The following is a 17,015-nucleotide window of genomic DNA, read 5'->3' on the forward strand; positions in this document are numbered from 1 at the left end:
TTAAATTTGTAATTCTATGGAAATTAAACACTTGTTACTTATTACTTATTTAAAATTACTTAAAATAAATTGATAATTTATATCAATTATTATCTATTAGTGATAACTGTATAACATTAAATAAATATTTTATTTAAATTTGAAACTCATAGAAATACTCTTTGGGTAGAGTCAACCATATATAAATTACCGAATATATATGATATAAGTCTATAATTATTTATTAAGATTAAGAATAATTTTTTAAAATTAAAATTTTATTTAAGTTGGAGATTTATGAAAATTCCATGAAAAAATAAAAAACAATTGCTCAATCAAGAGAGATCAATCATTAACAGAGTATGAATTTCACAAAAGGAGTCGACTTTTCAATATAAAATAAACACTTTCAAATTTCAAATAAAGGAAAAAAACTTAAGATTTAAATAAACCGATTGTTTTCATGACCTTAAACTAAAAAAAATTAACACAATAACAATCTAATCTAAAGAATTGAAAAACTAACACCTTCATCTAAACTGAAAGAGTGAGATGATCATTACAACATATATTGAGATCTAAAAATTTATGAAATTCAAAATTATAGAGGAATTATTTACTACCTGAGGTAGGAATTCGAAGATGATGTTTTAGGTTTCAAAAATTAGGAAATAAAAGAAGAAATTGAAATATGTTTATAATCCTTGTGTTGAGTGTTTGGGTGAGGCAAAGTGTGGAACTATAGTTGACGCTATAAAATAATTGCTCGCCAAATTTGAGTTAACTGCTATAAATTTATTTTTTTTGCCAAAAACTGCTATAAATTTAAAAGCTAGAAGTTACTATGGGAAAAAGAATGAATATTATTATGGTATTTATATTGATCAATTAGGTTGTTCATTTAGATTAGGATGTTAAAAAATCATGATAAAATCTAATCTAAATAAGTATTTTATAAAAAGTAAAAACTAATGTAAATTATTTATTATTGATTTTAAAAATTAAATAAAATTAAAGTGGTTTAAAAAAGTTGGAAACTGTGAGAATTCTCTATTTGGTGAGAATCAATGAGAAGGCTCCGTTGGTCCTCTCAATTATACCAAATTTGAGTTAACTGCTATAAATTTATTTTTTTTGCCAAAAACTGCTATAAATTTAAAAGCTAGAAGTTACTATGGGAAAAAGAATGAATATTATTATGGTATTTATATTGATCAATTAGGTTGTTCATTTAGATTAGGATGTTAAAAAATCATGATAAAATCTAATCTAAATAAGTATTTTATAAAAAGTAAAAACTAATGTAAATTATTTATTATTGATTTTAAAAATTAAATAAAATTAAAGTGGTTTAAAAAAGTTGGAAACTGTGAGAATTCTCTATTTGGTGAGAATCAATGAGAAGGCTCCGTTGGTCCTCTCAATTATATAAGTATATAGATTACTATAATAAAGGAGACAAAAATTAATTCTGAAAATCATTTTACTATTATAATAATGGAGATTATAATGCTAATATCTCTATCACTATAGTATGTCCACTAACACATTTCTCCTCATATTTAATTCAAATAGTTTTACTGCTTTTCTTATAGGATATATTAATAAACTTTACTGTCATTTTATTTTCATTTTTATTAATCAGCTTCACACTGGGCTTCGACGAACGGATCTCAATTATAAAACAACAAATTTTTGTACATCTAGATTAATTCCATCCGAACCGTGTAAGTCCCTTACAGAAAACAAACTATGACCCCAAATTTTATACGACTGCATATATGCGTACGGTTCGAACATGCAACTTTATTTAAGTTAGAAAAAACGTCTTGCCAATTCACCTCCGCGTTTGAGTTCTCAAAATACTATTTTAGTATCAACCGAGTCATGACTTATTGTACTTCCCATAATTGTTAGAAAATAAAAGAATATAATCATCGGGGCAACATGGATAATTTGCAGTGTAACTTAATTAGTCAATGATTTTTGGCATAACGAAATCATCATTTTTCTTCTAGAAAGTATTGAATGAAACTATCATACTACTTGACTATTTAATTTAAAAGGCATTCAAAATTGAATCAATTTTTCAAATTGAGTTTGAATTCAAACAATTTTCATAAAAAGTCTAGTAGTGCTAAAAAAAACAAATGTTTTCAACTTTGTATAAATTTGTTCAAAAATTTAAAATTTGAAATTTTTTCATGATTTCACCAATGCACTATAATTTTATGGCTTATTTGCTTAATTCGCGAATTTTAGCGTGTTTTGAAATCTAATACAAATTTTTGATTTTGTCAATTTTGGACAATTTTTAATTTTTTACAATTTTAAACATCAAATAGTTTCGGCTAATAATATACCGATGTGTACACCGGGATAATATTTATTCCGGTGTGCACATCAATATTCTTTTTGGTACATGATTCATGAGGTTTCCTGAACGGGTCTCAACTATGAGACGGCACTTTTAAGCCTTCGACATTCAGACTAATCCCTATCAATATTGTAGGTCTCTTGCGGGAGGCAGACTCTGACCCCAAATTTTAAACGGTTGCATACATGAGTACAGTTCGAACCTGCGACCTCACTTAAGTTAGGAGAGCGCCTTACCAACTCACCTGCGTCTTGGAGTTCACATCAATATTCTTTTGGCGGAACATTATTCGGTATTTAGAATTCAAAAAAGATAATTAACGTAGTAAATTGCCAAAATTAAAAATTTGAATTAAAATTGTAAGAACTCATATTTGGCTTCGTATCTTGACAGAAGAAAATTCATTTTTGAATATTGCATCTTCATTGATTATTATTTTAATGTTTTTGGCATTTTAAGAAATAGACAACTATCTGATCTTGTTCTAGTTGAGAAGCAGAGTATGGAGCACTTATTTGTGAAATTTAGTGGCTCTCCTTCTTACTTACATGTTTCACTTATTTGTGAAATTCAGAGGTTGCTTCAAACATGTATATGGTTGTATATATGAATACGGTTCCTTTTTACCTATTTGTTTCATAGTAAACTTGTGAAATTTTAAACGGCTGAATATATGATACGGTTCGAACCCGCGACCTCACTTAAGTTAGAAGGATGTCTTACCAACTCACATGCACCTTCGAGTTTAATCAAGATATTCTTTAATGAATGATGATGAAAACTGAGAGAGAAAGTAAATCTTTATTAATCACAAAATCTTGATTACAACCTAGAAGATTAAGCAGTTATCACTTTATATAGACAATGATAACTGCTACTCTTCATTTTAACTAACTAACACACTAATCTCTATCTCACTAACTAACAACACACACTACACATGCTGACAACTGGATACAGCTGGATGGATAGCTGGAGGAATCCAATGTGAGCTGATGTCAACCAATGAGCAAGGAGGAATCCGTGTGAGCTGAAGTCAACCAATGAGCAAACAGATAGCTTGCTGACTAAGCAACAGAAGAGAGGAAGAAGCATGAACACAGCAGCATGAACACAGCAGGATATGTAATCTGTAATACCCCCCCTCAAGCTGGAGTATATATATCAGCTATACCCAGCTTGGACACAGCAGCATGAAAAGCAGCAGGAGCCAAAGGCTTGGTCAGACAATCTGCTAGTTGTCCAGAAGAAGAAATAGGTAGCAAATGGATTAAACCAGAAGCCAACTTGTCTCTAATGACATGGCAGTCTATCTCAATATGTTTAGACTTCTCATGAAAGACAGGATTCTTAGCCAATTGGATTGCAAAATTACTATCACAGTAAACAGCAGCAGGCAGAACACAAGATGACTGTAAGTCTGTGAGCAAGAAACTAAGCCACTGAACTTCACACACAAGAGATGCCAAGGCCCTATATTCAGCCTCTGAACTAGACCTAGAAACAGTAGTTTGTTTCTTAGATCTCCATGAAACAAGAGAATTACCAATGAAAACACAATATCCTGAAACAGATCTTCTAGTATCTGGACAGGTAGCCCAGTCAGAATCTGTAAAAGCATTAAGCTTGAAGTCTGAGTCTGCAGGATAAAACAGACCTTTGCCAGGAGCTCCTTTCAAATATCTGAGTACTCTATTTGCAGCCAACATATGAGTGTTTGTAGGACAGTCTAAAAACTGAGACAATTGTTGGACAGCATAAGAGATGTCTGGCCTTGAAGTGCATAAGTAAAGAAGCTTGCCAATTAAGGTTCTATAAGTTGAATTGTTTGGTAAAAGATCAGTGTCATCTTTGTATAGCCTTTTGGAATTCAACATTGGTGTAGGTGCAGGTTTGCAATCCAGATAACCATAAGTAGTTAAAAGATCTAAAGCATATTTCCTCTGAGAAATATTGATGCCTGCAGAAGATCTAGCAATTTCCAGGCCTAAAAAGTACTTTAGAGTTCCCAAGTCTTTGATGCTGAATTGCTCATGAAGATAGATCTTGATGTCCTTAATAGCAGCAAGTGAATTACTTGCTAAAATCACATCATCAACATAGATTAATAAGGCTATGAAGACAGAACCTGTTCTTTTGATGAGAAGAGATGGATCTGAGTGAGCAGCTTGAAAACCTTGGGAAAGCAATGCTCCTGTTAATTTGGCATTCCATTGCCTGCTGGCCTGCTTTAGACCATATAAAGACTTATGTAACCTGCAGACTTTAGAGGAGGATGAGCACTCAAATCCTGGTGGAATTTGCATATAAACTTCTTCATGAAGATCACCATGAAGAAAGGCATTGTTTATGTCAAGTTGATGGAGATACCAACCAGATTTTGCTGCTAATGCAATGAGAGTTCTAACTGTACTCATCTTAGCCACTGGAGAGAAAGTGTCTAAGTAGTCTAAACCTTCCTGTTGAGTGTAGCCTTTGGCTACAAGCCTGGCCTTGTATCTGTCAATGTGCCCATCAGAATGGTACTTGATCTTGTAGACCCATTTGCATCCAATGGGAGTTTTACCAGCTGGTAAATCTGTAATGGTCCAGGTGGCATTCTGTTCAAGAGCCTGAAGTTCAGCTTTCATGGCATCTTGCCAACAAGGAAGTTTGACAGCAGCATTGTAGTTTTTAGGTTCAACACCAGCAGATAAACTCATGACAAAATGTTTATGGGAGGCAGACAATTTATCATAAGTTATGACACTTGAAAGTGCATGAGGTGTAGTGACAAGCTGACAATGATAGTCTTTTAAATGAGATGGTGGTTGGCAAGATCTAGTACTCCTTCTTAATGGAGGAAAATCTGTTGTACTGGAAATATTTGGTGTTGAAGGTGTGAATGGGAAAGATGATGAAGAAGGAATGGACTGTGAAGAGGAAGTAGATGAAGGAAGAGAAGAAAAAGAGAGACAGTCCAAGTCATTGAAGTGTGAAAAATCTGAGTCTGTGGAGATAGCAGATTTTTGAGAAAAGGGAAAAAGAGTTTCATAGAAAACTACATTCCTGGAAACTAAAATTTTGTGTTTATCTAGATCATAAAGAATAGATCCTTTAGTACTAGAGGAATATCCCAAAAAGACAGACTTCACTGCTCTTGTGTCAAATTTAGTACGCAGCTTAGGAATTGTGCCAGCAAAACATAAACAACCAAATACTCGAATATGAGTGAGAGTAGGAGGTTTACCATAGAGCAATTCAAAAGGAGTATGATCCTGAATTACAGGAGAAGGAATCCTGTTTATTAAGTAAACAGCATGTAGAATACAGTATGCCCAGAATTTCATAGGTAGAGATCCCTGAAATTTTATTGCTCTAGCCACATTTAAAATGTGTTGATGCTTCCTTTCAACTATGCTATTCTGTTCAGGAGTGTAAATACAGCTTGTTTGATGTATTATTCCTTGTTGTTTGTAAAAATCCAAACAAGAAAACTCAGGTCCATTATCAGACCTTATTATCTTGACTGTCTTGTGAAATTGAGTTTTAGCATAGAAGACAAAACTTTGCAAATGACCTCTTGCTTCTGCTTTGGATTTCATTAAAAACACCCAAGTATATCTAGAATGGTCATCAACAATAGTGAGAAAATACTTATATCCATTCAGAGATGCAGTGGAAACAGGACCCCAAATGTCAACATGGATAAGGTCAAAAGCATTTTCTGTATTAGAACAACTTGTAGGAAAAGGTAATTTTCTCTGCTTAGCAAAATGACAAATATCACAGACAGTACTTGAAGGTAGTTTAATGGTTGAATCTAACTTCTGCAAAAGCTTAATTCTACCATTGGATAAATGTCCTAGTCTATAGTGCCATATATCCATTGTGGCATTAGACTTAGAACTAGTGGAAACTGAATGACAAGTTGCTTCATTGTTCTGCATAGGTGTAAGATGATACAATCCAGCCCTTTTTTCAGCTGAGCCAATCATCCTCCAAGTATTCATTTCCTGAATAAAACATGTATTATGATGAAGGAATAAACAGACTTTCTTATCATCAGTCAACTTGCTTGCAGAAATCAAATTGAAGCTGAAGCTAGGAACATATAACACATTTTGTAAGATCAAATCAGCAGTCAACTGAACTGAACCAATTTCTGTTACTGGAATCAATTGTCCTGTAGGTAGCTTCACATGTACATTCATGACATTTTGTGAATCCTTGAAAAATTCACTTCTGCATATGATATGGTCTGTTGCACCAGTATCCAAGATCCATGTATTCTTATATGCTTTAGAAGTAAAATAGCAAGAATGAATAATACCTGGATCTGCTGAATTGTGTTTAAAAGTTGCTGATAAAGAATTAACATGAGCAGTGTTTCCAGCTTCATTCATGCCTTCTTGCTGTATCAGTGCCATGAGTTTCTGGCATTGATCAGGGGTAAAAGGGAAACTCTTTCCATTGTAAGAGTTATTCTGATGTGTCATTTCAGATCTAGGACAAGCCATTTCAGGCTTAGAAGTATCCCCTTTTTCATCTTGGTCATCCTGATAATCTTGTTCAACATAGCTAGCTTGATTAGCATAGCTACTTTCTCCTTTGAACTTTGACTGAAAACCAGGAGGATAACCATGCTTTCTATAGCAGATTTCAACTGTGTGACCAGAGTAACCACAGTAAGAACAGAGTTTCAGTTTTTGATAAGGATTTGGAGTGAAAGTTCCTCTTCCTCTAAAACTTGTATTCCTGAAATTGTTATTTCCTCTTCCTCTGGCATAATAGACACTAGATTCATATCCATTATCATAATCTCCTTCTTGAATTCCTTTTGCCATGAAAACATTAGGATCAGACTTCATGCTCATTCCAGAATTGGATAGTTGTCTTTCATGTTGTATCACCATTGAAAAAACTTTATTGATTACAGGTAATGGCTCTTTCATTAGAATCTGAGTTCTTACTGTAGCAAAGTTCTCATTTAGACCTTTAAGAAATCTAATAACATGATCATTAGATGAATTAGTTTTAATTGCAGCTACTGCACCACAAGCACACCTCGGATTACATATACAAGTAGGTAAAGACCTCAAACTCATCATTTCATCCCAGAGAATCTTAAGTTGTGTGAAATATTCTGTAACTGACAGATTATTCTGTTTAAAAGTATAAATTTCCTCTTGTAAGTCACCAATTCTATAGGAATCTCCCTGTGAAAATCTTTCTTTCAGATCAAGCCAAATTTCAAGAGCACTGTCCAAACAAGAAACACTCTCTGCAATTGTTTGATTCAAAGCTCTATACAACCAGGACATTACTAAAGTATTGCATCTCTCCCAAATTTCAAAGTTAGGATGATCAGTACCTGGAACTGGAATTGATCCATCCACAAACTTGTATTTATTCTTTGATATAAGAGCCATTCTCATGCTTCTACACCACGAATGATAATTGTTTTCTTCTAGTAAAGTCTTCACCAATACTAGCGATGGATTTTCTCCAGGATGAACAAAGAAAGGACTGTTAAATGATTCTTCTGGTCTGGTAAACTGATTCGCCATTGTTGTACTGTATTCAAGCTTTTAGAATTGAAAAACGAAAAGCTTTAATCAAGCTAAAATTTGAGAATTAGAGAGCAAATAAGCTCTGATACCATGATGAAAATTGAGAGAGAAAGTAAATCTTTATTAATCACAAAATCTTGATTACAACCTAGAAGATTAAGCAGTTATCACTTTATATAGATAATGATAACTGCTACTCTTCATTTTAACTAACTAACACACTAATCTCTATCTCACTAACTAACAACACACACTACACATGCTGACAACTGGATACAGCTGGATACAGCTGGATGGATAGCTGGAGGAATCCAATGTGAGCTGATGTCAACCAATGAGCAAGGAGGAATCCGTGTGAGCTGAAGTCAACCAATGAGCAAACAGATAGCTTGCTGACTAAGCAACAGAAGAGAGGAAGAAGCATGAACACAGCAGGATATGTAATCTGTAATAAATGAAACTATTTTCTGCCTTTTCTTATCGAATGTTAATACATAGAAAGAATTAGTACCAAATTTTAACAAATATTGTACACATGTTATATAGAAACATTTTCAGCACTAAAAAATGACATTTTTTTAACATAACTCGAAATGGGACACTGACAAATAATCTTAGGATACATTTGATTGGATATTATATACATAAAAACTGAAAATGATTTGCGCGGATCATCCTTATAGGTGGCAGTTCTGTTTGCTAGTTAAAGTTTAGCGATAATTTATATAAAAACAAGATTAGTTACGTTACTAACTATACCAGCTCATATAATGCAACTTATTTTTTTTTGGTAAGCCCATTCGGTTTCCAAGGCTTTACCCTGACTAATCCGAATCCGACCCGTGTCGCGCACCTGGCATGGTGGGTGAGTCTTCCAGTGGGAATTTTCTGCATTCACAAGGACTCGAACCCGAGAACTTGCTTAAGCGATACCAAGCCGCTTACCACTTGGACCAACTTCCATTGGTTAATGCAACTTATTTTAAATTATAATTATGCAATGCAACATTTATTTAAACATTTAAGAGACATTGAATTCAGAGGTGAGGAAAAACATTGACCAAACAAATTGACCGACCGAACTAATGATTATTGATCGGTTTAGTGTGATTATAGATTTGAATTCGGTCGGTTCAATTTTAATATAAAAAAATGGTCAATTTTCGATTCAGTTTGAGGTTTGGATTATCTAAACTAACCGAACCGATCGAATAAACAAAAAAATTAATTTTATGATTTTTGTTAATTTTCTTGTGGTTTTATCGGTATTTAACCGAATTGATCAATATACCGACCTCTTATGAAATTAATTACTGTCAGTCAGATAATGCTACAAGATTGATACAGAACTCAACTGCAAATTAAGAAATACATTCGCCAGTCTCAATTAACTTGCACTAAACCATTTTAATCAATTAAAAACAATATTTTCTATTTTTAGATGAATTAACTCTCAGATTGTTAAATTGAACGAGTTTAGAGACCGCAATGATACAATTTGGATATTAATTGACGTAAAAATAAAAAGGGTTGACTCAAATTAACCTAAATAAAAAATATTATTCTCGATAGATTAAAATGGCTAACCATGAGTTAATCGATTTCGATGCACAAGTTCGTGAACAGCAATGATACTCGTTGATTAATTGTAGAAGCAAAAAAAAAGATAAGAAACAGTAGTAATTAAATCTTAGTTCACTTTGTACCTTTCTCCAAGAAACTAAATTCTCATACACAAACAAAAACGTCTTAAAGTTCAGATACATAACAAAGAACAAGAAATATAAATTTCTTAACACACCAAAACACGATAATGATAATATATATAAATGTTTTGATCAATCACTATTGTCTTTGCTCACAAATTACAAGCATATGTATACAAACGGATTGAGACGAGAAAAATGATACCAATCGGAGACTGCATGAAATTGCGATTACGGAACGATCGTCCATCCCGCCCCTCGATTCCGCCCGTGCATGTACATCATACAGAATTACTAATATTATGATTCATGACTAACGCTTTCTTGATTTACGTTGACGATGATTGTTATTATTATTACTACCCGAAACTTGTTTGCCAAAAATACCACATAAACCACAGCCGGAGACTTTAGGAGACGGAGGGTCTACCCTCGGCGGGGACGACACCTTCATAGCTCTGTACATGACTCCTCCGGCGGAGCGGCTTCTCTGCAAATTTCCATTATTTTCGGGAGCTTTTTCTTTGTTTTGATTAAATTCTCCTGTTATAACCTTATCATCCCATACCAATCCTGAGGAGCCTTGCCTTCTAAAAGATGTAGTAGACCTTGCCAAACCTGAAGCCTCCATGATTGAATTCTTTTGTATAATTCTTAGTATATGGACCGATGTTGATTAATTATATATAATGTAAGATAATATTTGGTGGGTGTGTGTTTATATTATAATGTTAAAGACTTTTTCCACTATGCAATGAGAGACAGATGAAAATGACAATATGAGGCATAAGAGAGAATACTATTATGAATTGGAATCTTCATTATTTTCTATATGGCTAGCTATGAAAAGACAATAATTTTGACATGAATTTACTAATTGGCCCTTTTGATTTAGAGATGCAACAAAAACATGCTTAGATTAGGGGTAGAAAATGGTAGAATGGTCTTCCATTACTAATTCATAGTGATTTTGTAGAACAGCTAATTCCAAATTTTTTGTGCATGTGCTTAACAATTAGCTAAACAGGCTGAAGTTGCCGTTTGAGTTTTCAGTATTATGTTTCTAGAATAGTCCAAGCAGCAACTCCACAAGTTCCCTCAAAACCAGTCTATTCCTAATCCAAGCGGCAGCTCCACAAGTCCACTCGAAAAAACGTTAATTTTGACGTAATTTCAAGAAATGTGATGGTAATTATTTCTAAAATCGAAGGTGTAAAAGTGCTATTCCTAGAAGCTATTTGCCTAAATTGTTGTGAATCGAGTGAAATGATTATAAAGCTCGCATCGAACAGTTATGGTTGTGCCTTTTCCGCGTGGTTTTTCAATTAGTGGAAAGTCGGAGCCAAGCGGATCAAGGAAGAAAGCCCGTGAAGTAACAATATTTTAAAGTCCGAAATCCACATCTAGGACTTCCTTTTGACAAAAGGAAAAGTAGAATATTGAAACCTTTTCAGTATCATATGATTTTATGAAACCATATGCTATGATAGTCCGACAAGCCAGAGATTGGCAAATGCAAAAAGTTATCAGAAAAGTTCATTTCAATTTTCAAAGCTTTTTACCAAATCACTTTCATTTCTTTGATAGAAACGATGCGTTTCTGCAATTTGCATAGACTCAACAGCTTCAAGTCCCTAATGTGATATGCTCATACAAGACGTAATACTAATGAAAATATGAGCAGAATTGGCAAGAATAGACATATATTGAGTGTATTATGTATTATATTCACAGAAGCCAAAAACGCCTGCTGGATTACTAAATGAATCACAATTCAAAGATTGATTCATCACTTGCAAAGAACAAGCAGGATCATGAAATTTCCAATGCTAATATACCAACCCATTTTATAACTAGTTCTATACAAAGATTAAATGAAGGTGGACCGCCTTGATGACGTAATGGAAGTCTCTGTCAAGTATGAGAAGAGTTAGCATGAAATACGTAAAGCTTCTATTTCAGGAACAGTGTTTAGGTGGAGATCATGCAAACAATTTACATGATCGTTGAAGATAAAATTTTCTTCATCCATGAATGGTGCGTAGCAGAACCCAAGTCAACTGAGCACCAAGAAAATATGCTGTTAATATTCTGACTCAGCAATATTCCATCTTAGGCATCTTGTGAAAAAAAAACTATGAACTCTAAACTAAATGCTTACTGTTCTTCCTATGGCTAAAAGTAATATCTTCTAATTATCTTACCTACCATCTTCATTCTCAAGTAAAACTTGGCCTCCTCTTGACGATGAGGATCTCACTCAGAGGTTTAGGACTCTCAAAGTCAGGTACAGACTTTCTGGTTGCATTAAGAAATTTACTTGGACAATCTCCATTTTCTTCAGCCGCCTTCTTCTCTTCTTTAATCTGAGCAAGGGTCTTTGGTCCTGTAAATTCATTAGATTCTCGACTAGATTTCATCTCTCTTGGAACTGGTTTTCTCACCACTTCAGATGAAAGAAACTGCCTTTTAGCAAGCTTTCTTTCCTTGTCTCGCTGCCTGGAGCTACTAGAACGTGAGTGCCTACGTCCTCCCAACTGGTTAGCATCATTTAACAGACTCTTGTTTTTCTGATGTGGTTTAAAAGCATTATTTATCACTTCTGAGACCAACCTGATATGTGGCTGCTGATTGTTAGCAGGTCTCCAAAGCCTCCCCTGACTTCCGCCAAGCAGATGAGAAGGGCTATGCCTTCTAAATGACTGAATCACATGATGGTCATCAATTGCTCTGCGTTTTCCCAAGTGATCTCGAAGATCTATGCGCCGGCCATTGATAGACACATTCCTTTCCACATATTTTCTTTTCTGGGGAAAAAAAGAATCTGACATTGGATTCCTCGAGGGGCTAGCACCATTTCCAACATCATCAAAAATGTGCACGTCATTCACAAAATCCAAGTAGTGATGATCCCCATCTTCATATTTATCTTCTGCATCATAGTGCGGGAGGTCATATTCAACCACGTTTTCAAAATCATACCCAGATAAATTGTTGTGTAGATTATGTTCTCTGTCATAGGGCAGTAAAATGTTTTGATGATCCTCATAATGCAAATTCTCCGATTCACCATCCACGAGGACGTCAAAACCTGGGGATGACTCCTCTGGTTCAACATGGTCATTCACATCCTCTTCTGAACTCTCATCTGAGTATCCATGAGAACTGCTCTCAGTAAAGCTATCTGCATGGAGCATAAAATCTGGCTTAAGAGTAACAGCTTCTTCACACTGGGAATTGGCAATCCGTGGAGAGGGGCTCCCTACTGCAATCTTTTCAGGAGCGCAAAACTGAAAATCCACTTTAGGCTGCACTTTCAAATCTGTAAAAGCCTTGGCAGCTGCTTCAGACAGATTAGCATGTGCTTCTGTGGGAGCGGACACAATATTGTTTCCAATAGTCCTCTTATTATCCAATGAAATCTCTTCCTTGATTCCTGAGGCTGAGTTGCCAGAATTCCCAGTAGATATATTGGCATCAGGGCCATGCATAAAAGAGCACCTGTCTCCTTTATTGCAAAAACTATGAAAAAAGAAATAACAGGGGACATTGGTCTTGTTCGCCGGTAAAGAAGATAATGATGATTCTGGCGGTTCTTCAGCATGTATTTCCAACGGCTGTTGAGATAATGAAGTTAGTTCCACCAACATTATCAGATAACCAGAGAATGGTAATCAATTAAAACACAGCCACTACTTAATTTAAGAAACCGAATGTACAAAATGTGTGGCAGTAGAAAAGCTTCAAGGTCAACAGGCTACTTCTTTTGTTTTTTTTACTATAGTTTTCATATTCTTACCCTACAAACCTTCATCTCTTTTACTTCCCTTCCGATTACATCATAAGCTTTCATCTGCCAGCAGTTCTTTTCTCTATATTGTAGATACAGGAAGAGGTTTCTTTTCAAGAAATAACAATTTATCTCCAAAGGGTAAGTCTAAGAAAGCTCATTGTGCTAAGTAATCACAACATTTTAATTCCATGTATCACATAGGTGACAGTTATCCTTCTCTAATCACATCAAACACTCCACAACCCTACCAGGAACAATGATATTGGCTTTTAAGCTTTTTCAAACGACTAACATGCCGCAGGGCCAGTAATAAAATCTAAAGAGGACAAATTCAGCCAATTTGCCTCTCATCTGAAAAGTTAAAATCATACACTTCTCCTATCCTGCCAACCTCACTTCTTCAACAGTCTACACTAATCCCAATGAAAACAATGTTTCAAAAATAAAACAGAAAAAATTAAAACTGGCATATAACTCGAAACAATGTAATTAGGGTCTTCAGTGATTTATAGAACACAATCAATTGTAAGGAAAAAATGAGTTTATGAGTAAAAAGTGAAGTATGAAACCATCTTAATTCCAAAAATGAATCCCACCCATCATATCCATTTTCATTTTCATTTTATGACATGAGCATGAAAACACATTTACTAGGACAAAAACACATATAAATTTAGGAATGCACAGATTTTCAGAATTTAAAAAAGTGGCATAACAAAACAGAGCAATACCATTTCACTAAACACAACTGGGTTTGAGATCAAAATTAGAATAGTTAATAAATAAAGATTGAGTTGAAAAGAAGAGATAGAAAGCATTACAGGATGCCGAAAAGCACAAGCAGGATTAAGACAATTTCCAGCCAACCAGTACCAGCAATCTCTAGGGTTTAGCCTCGCTATCTCATTGTGCCTGTACTCACATTCCATTCCCTGCAATAACATCATAAATAATGGCGATGATAACAAAGCAAAAGAAACCCTAATAATTGAGACTAGAACATAAAATTTGGAGAAAATAAGTAAAAAAGTAGACAAGGGGTAGGTAAATGTAGTAGTAGAAAATGAAGAAAACCTTGATGCAAGTGAGAGGAGAGGCCAAGAAATAAACACAATCAGTATTTCTCCTCTGTGATAACATCATCTCATGCTCCTCCATTTCCCTTTTTCTATTAATTGATTCAGCAATTAAGAAGAAGAAGAAGAAGAGTCGACGAATATTTTGGATTTGTGAAAAGAATTGATGATGATTAGTTAGTCAGCTAAGTTAGGAAATGTTGTGGACATATATAGGGTGCAGGAGCAGGAGCAGGAGAGTGTGTATGTGCAAATGTAGAGGTGGCCACGGTTCATAATCCGGCGATTCCGGTTCGGAACTGCTGAGTTACGTTTCAAGAAAAAATGGAACCGGCTCGGAACCGTCTAAATGACGGTTCAGAACCGGACAGTTTTGGTTTCGGGTTCTAGGCGATTCAAAAAGAATTGAAAGTAAAATTTAAATTTTAAAAAGTATAATTGAAAAATAAAATAACACGTGAAAGTTAATATTGTAAGAAAGTAATGAAATAAAACAAATTATAAATATTATGTTAACTAAAAGAATTAACTAGAATATATATATATATATATATATATATATATATTAAAATTAATTAACTTTTTATCGGCGGATTCGACTCTTAAACCGCGGACGGAGCAGTCGGTTTACAATTCAAAAAATTGGCACGAAACCAGTCTTTCTACGGTTCCGGATCGGTATTGTCCGGTTTCGAATTTGACCAGTTCTGGATCGGTTCACGGGCTGACCCGGCCCATGACCAGCTCTATGCAAATGCATACATATGAGTAGAGTGAGAGGCTTTTTTTAATTTATTATTTTTGGGTTATGTTTAGAGAAAATTAGACAATATACGGTTTTGGGTCAAATTATTCTGAATAGTACGCTCACATCTTTCCTTTTATTAATTTACGTTATTAAATTAATTAGTTTAAGTAATCAATTTTTCTCTTTAACAAATAAACATTCAAAATAGAAGAAATACGATAACTGTTTACGGAAACCATTTAAGATTGATTTCCATGTATCCATTTCCAACTATATTTCATAGATTCTCGCCTTATTTCTTGCTATTATCCCATTAACCAAATCTTTCCCTTTTCAATTTGAAATTAGATTGACACAAAATCCACCATGCCGAAAATCAGGTCTTCCATCAAAATGTCTCTTTTGAAACAATCACTAAAAGTAAAAAATACAATGGCAAAATCGAAATTAGTTGGACGCAAAAGAAAGGTTGATTTTGTTAAAGAACCGTAGATTTTTAATGTGAAAGAGGAAAGTGACAGTGATTTTGAGCCACTTTCTATCACTGATTATCAAAAGGACAAAAATTGTGTTGCTTATCCTATTGTTTTAAAGGTATGTTTTTAATTATTTATGTTTTTATTTTATTTTATTTGTATTTTAACCTAAATGTTTTTAAACTAATTTTATTGCAAGTGATTTTGTTTTATTACATGGTTTCTGATTGTAAATGTGCATTTGAATATTTTGCTATTGATTGTTAGAATAACATATATTTGTAAAATAAATTTTGGTAAACAGATAGACGCCAATATTTACCAATTCTGTTTCATTGGGAAACCATTGGTATCACTGGAAAAAAAATTAATTGCTAGTTTAATGCTTTTAAAGTGTGAACTATTTATTTATTTAGCTTGACATTATGATTTGAGAATGATTGGTATATTGATATGGAGAGCTAGCATTAGCTTTGATTTTATGTCAGGAATGTGATTTGTTTTAAAAAAAAAATTAAATATGGAATAATATGTATAACTATATGTAGTCTACTGGTTAACTCATAGTTGTTGTGGTATCTTTTTTTATGCGGATCGGATATGTATCAGCTAGGGATACTATATGTTGTCTGATGGTTAACTAATAGTTAACTAGAAATAATTAAAGATACTATATGTTGTCTGATGGTTAACTAATAGTTAACTTGAAATAATTAAAGAATACTATATGTTATCTGATGGTTAACTAATGCTCAACTTGTATTAATTTTTCAATATTAAATCTTTTTTTAAAATTACTGGTGTAATGTTAAATGTTAGTATATATTGTTGTTAGGTTTATTTAAAATGACTTTATGATGTTAATAGCATTTTTTATTAGATGTGGTTTACCAATGGTTAACTATGTGTAAACTGACAGTATACCAGTGTTTTTCTTTGAGAACGATGAAAAGGTGGAACTGAGACCAAAGCTGAAGGGAATACAGTAGGATTAGATGTGTTGACAAATTGAAATATTTAAGTTTTGATTTTATTTTTTAAATGAAAATATTTGTTATTGTCGAACATATAATATATTTTAGTTACCAGTTAGTCAACTTTTTCATGTTATATTTTCATTTGATTTAAATAAATGTGTTTGTGTGTAAATTGTATTTATTATATGTGTGCTAACACTAAACTATTAGTTCCCTAATTAAAAATATCCTACTAATTAATTGCATGTTATGTTAACTGTATAATGTTATTCCACGTGGTTGGTTGTTTCTATTTTTTCCAACCAAATGTTAAGTTATAAAAAACAAATTG

The 17,015-nt window shown here is 33.6% G+C and overlaps 2 protein-coding genes across 2 annotated transcripts; both read right to left on the minus strand.

Moving 5' to 3' along the window:
* Positions 1 to 9,588: 9,588 nt before the first annotated feature.
* On the minus strand, positions 9,589 to 10,400 carry LOC126664771 (MAPK kinase substrate protein At1g80180). Its single transcript, XM_050357317.2, has one exon. The coding sequence runs from the start codon at positions 10,243 to 10,245 to the stop codon at positions 9,928 to 9,930; it is 318 nt and encodes a 105-aa protein (XP_050213274.1). The 5' UTR covers positions 10,246 to 10,400; the 3' UTR covers positions 9,589 to 9,927.
* Positions 10,401 to 11,429: 1,029 nt separating this feature from the next.
* Positions 11,430 to 14,728, minus strand: LOC126664770 (zinc finger CCCH domain-containing protein 34-like). Its single transcript, XM_050357316.2, has 4 exons — positions 14,482 to 14,728; positions 14,229 to 14,339; positions 11,819 to 13,231; positions 11,430 to 11,674 (listed from the first exon to the last, which is right to left on the minus strand). Exons 1-3 carry the CDS (start codon positions 14,563 to 14,565, stop codon positions 11,834 to 11,836), a joined length of 1,593 nt encoding a protein of 530 aa, XP_050213273.1. The 5' UTR covers positions 14,566 to 14,728; the 3' UTR covers positions 11,430 to 11,674; positions 11,819 to 11,833.
* Between the last annotated feature and the right edge of the window lie 2,287 nt (positions 14,729 to 17,015).

The sequence above is a fragment of the Mercurialis annua genome, linkage group LG1-X (assembly GCF_937616625.2).
Source record: "Mercurialis annua linkage group LG1-X, ddMerAnnu1.2, whole genome shotgun sequence".
Taxonomy (NCBI): domain Eukaryota; kingdom Viridiplantae; phylum Streptophyta; class Magnoliopsida; order Malpighiales; family Euphorbiaceae; genus Mercurialis; species Mercurialis annua.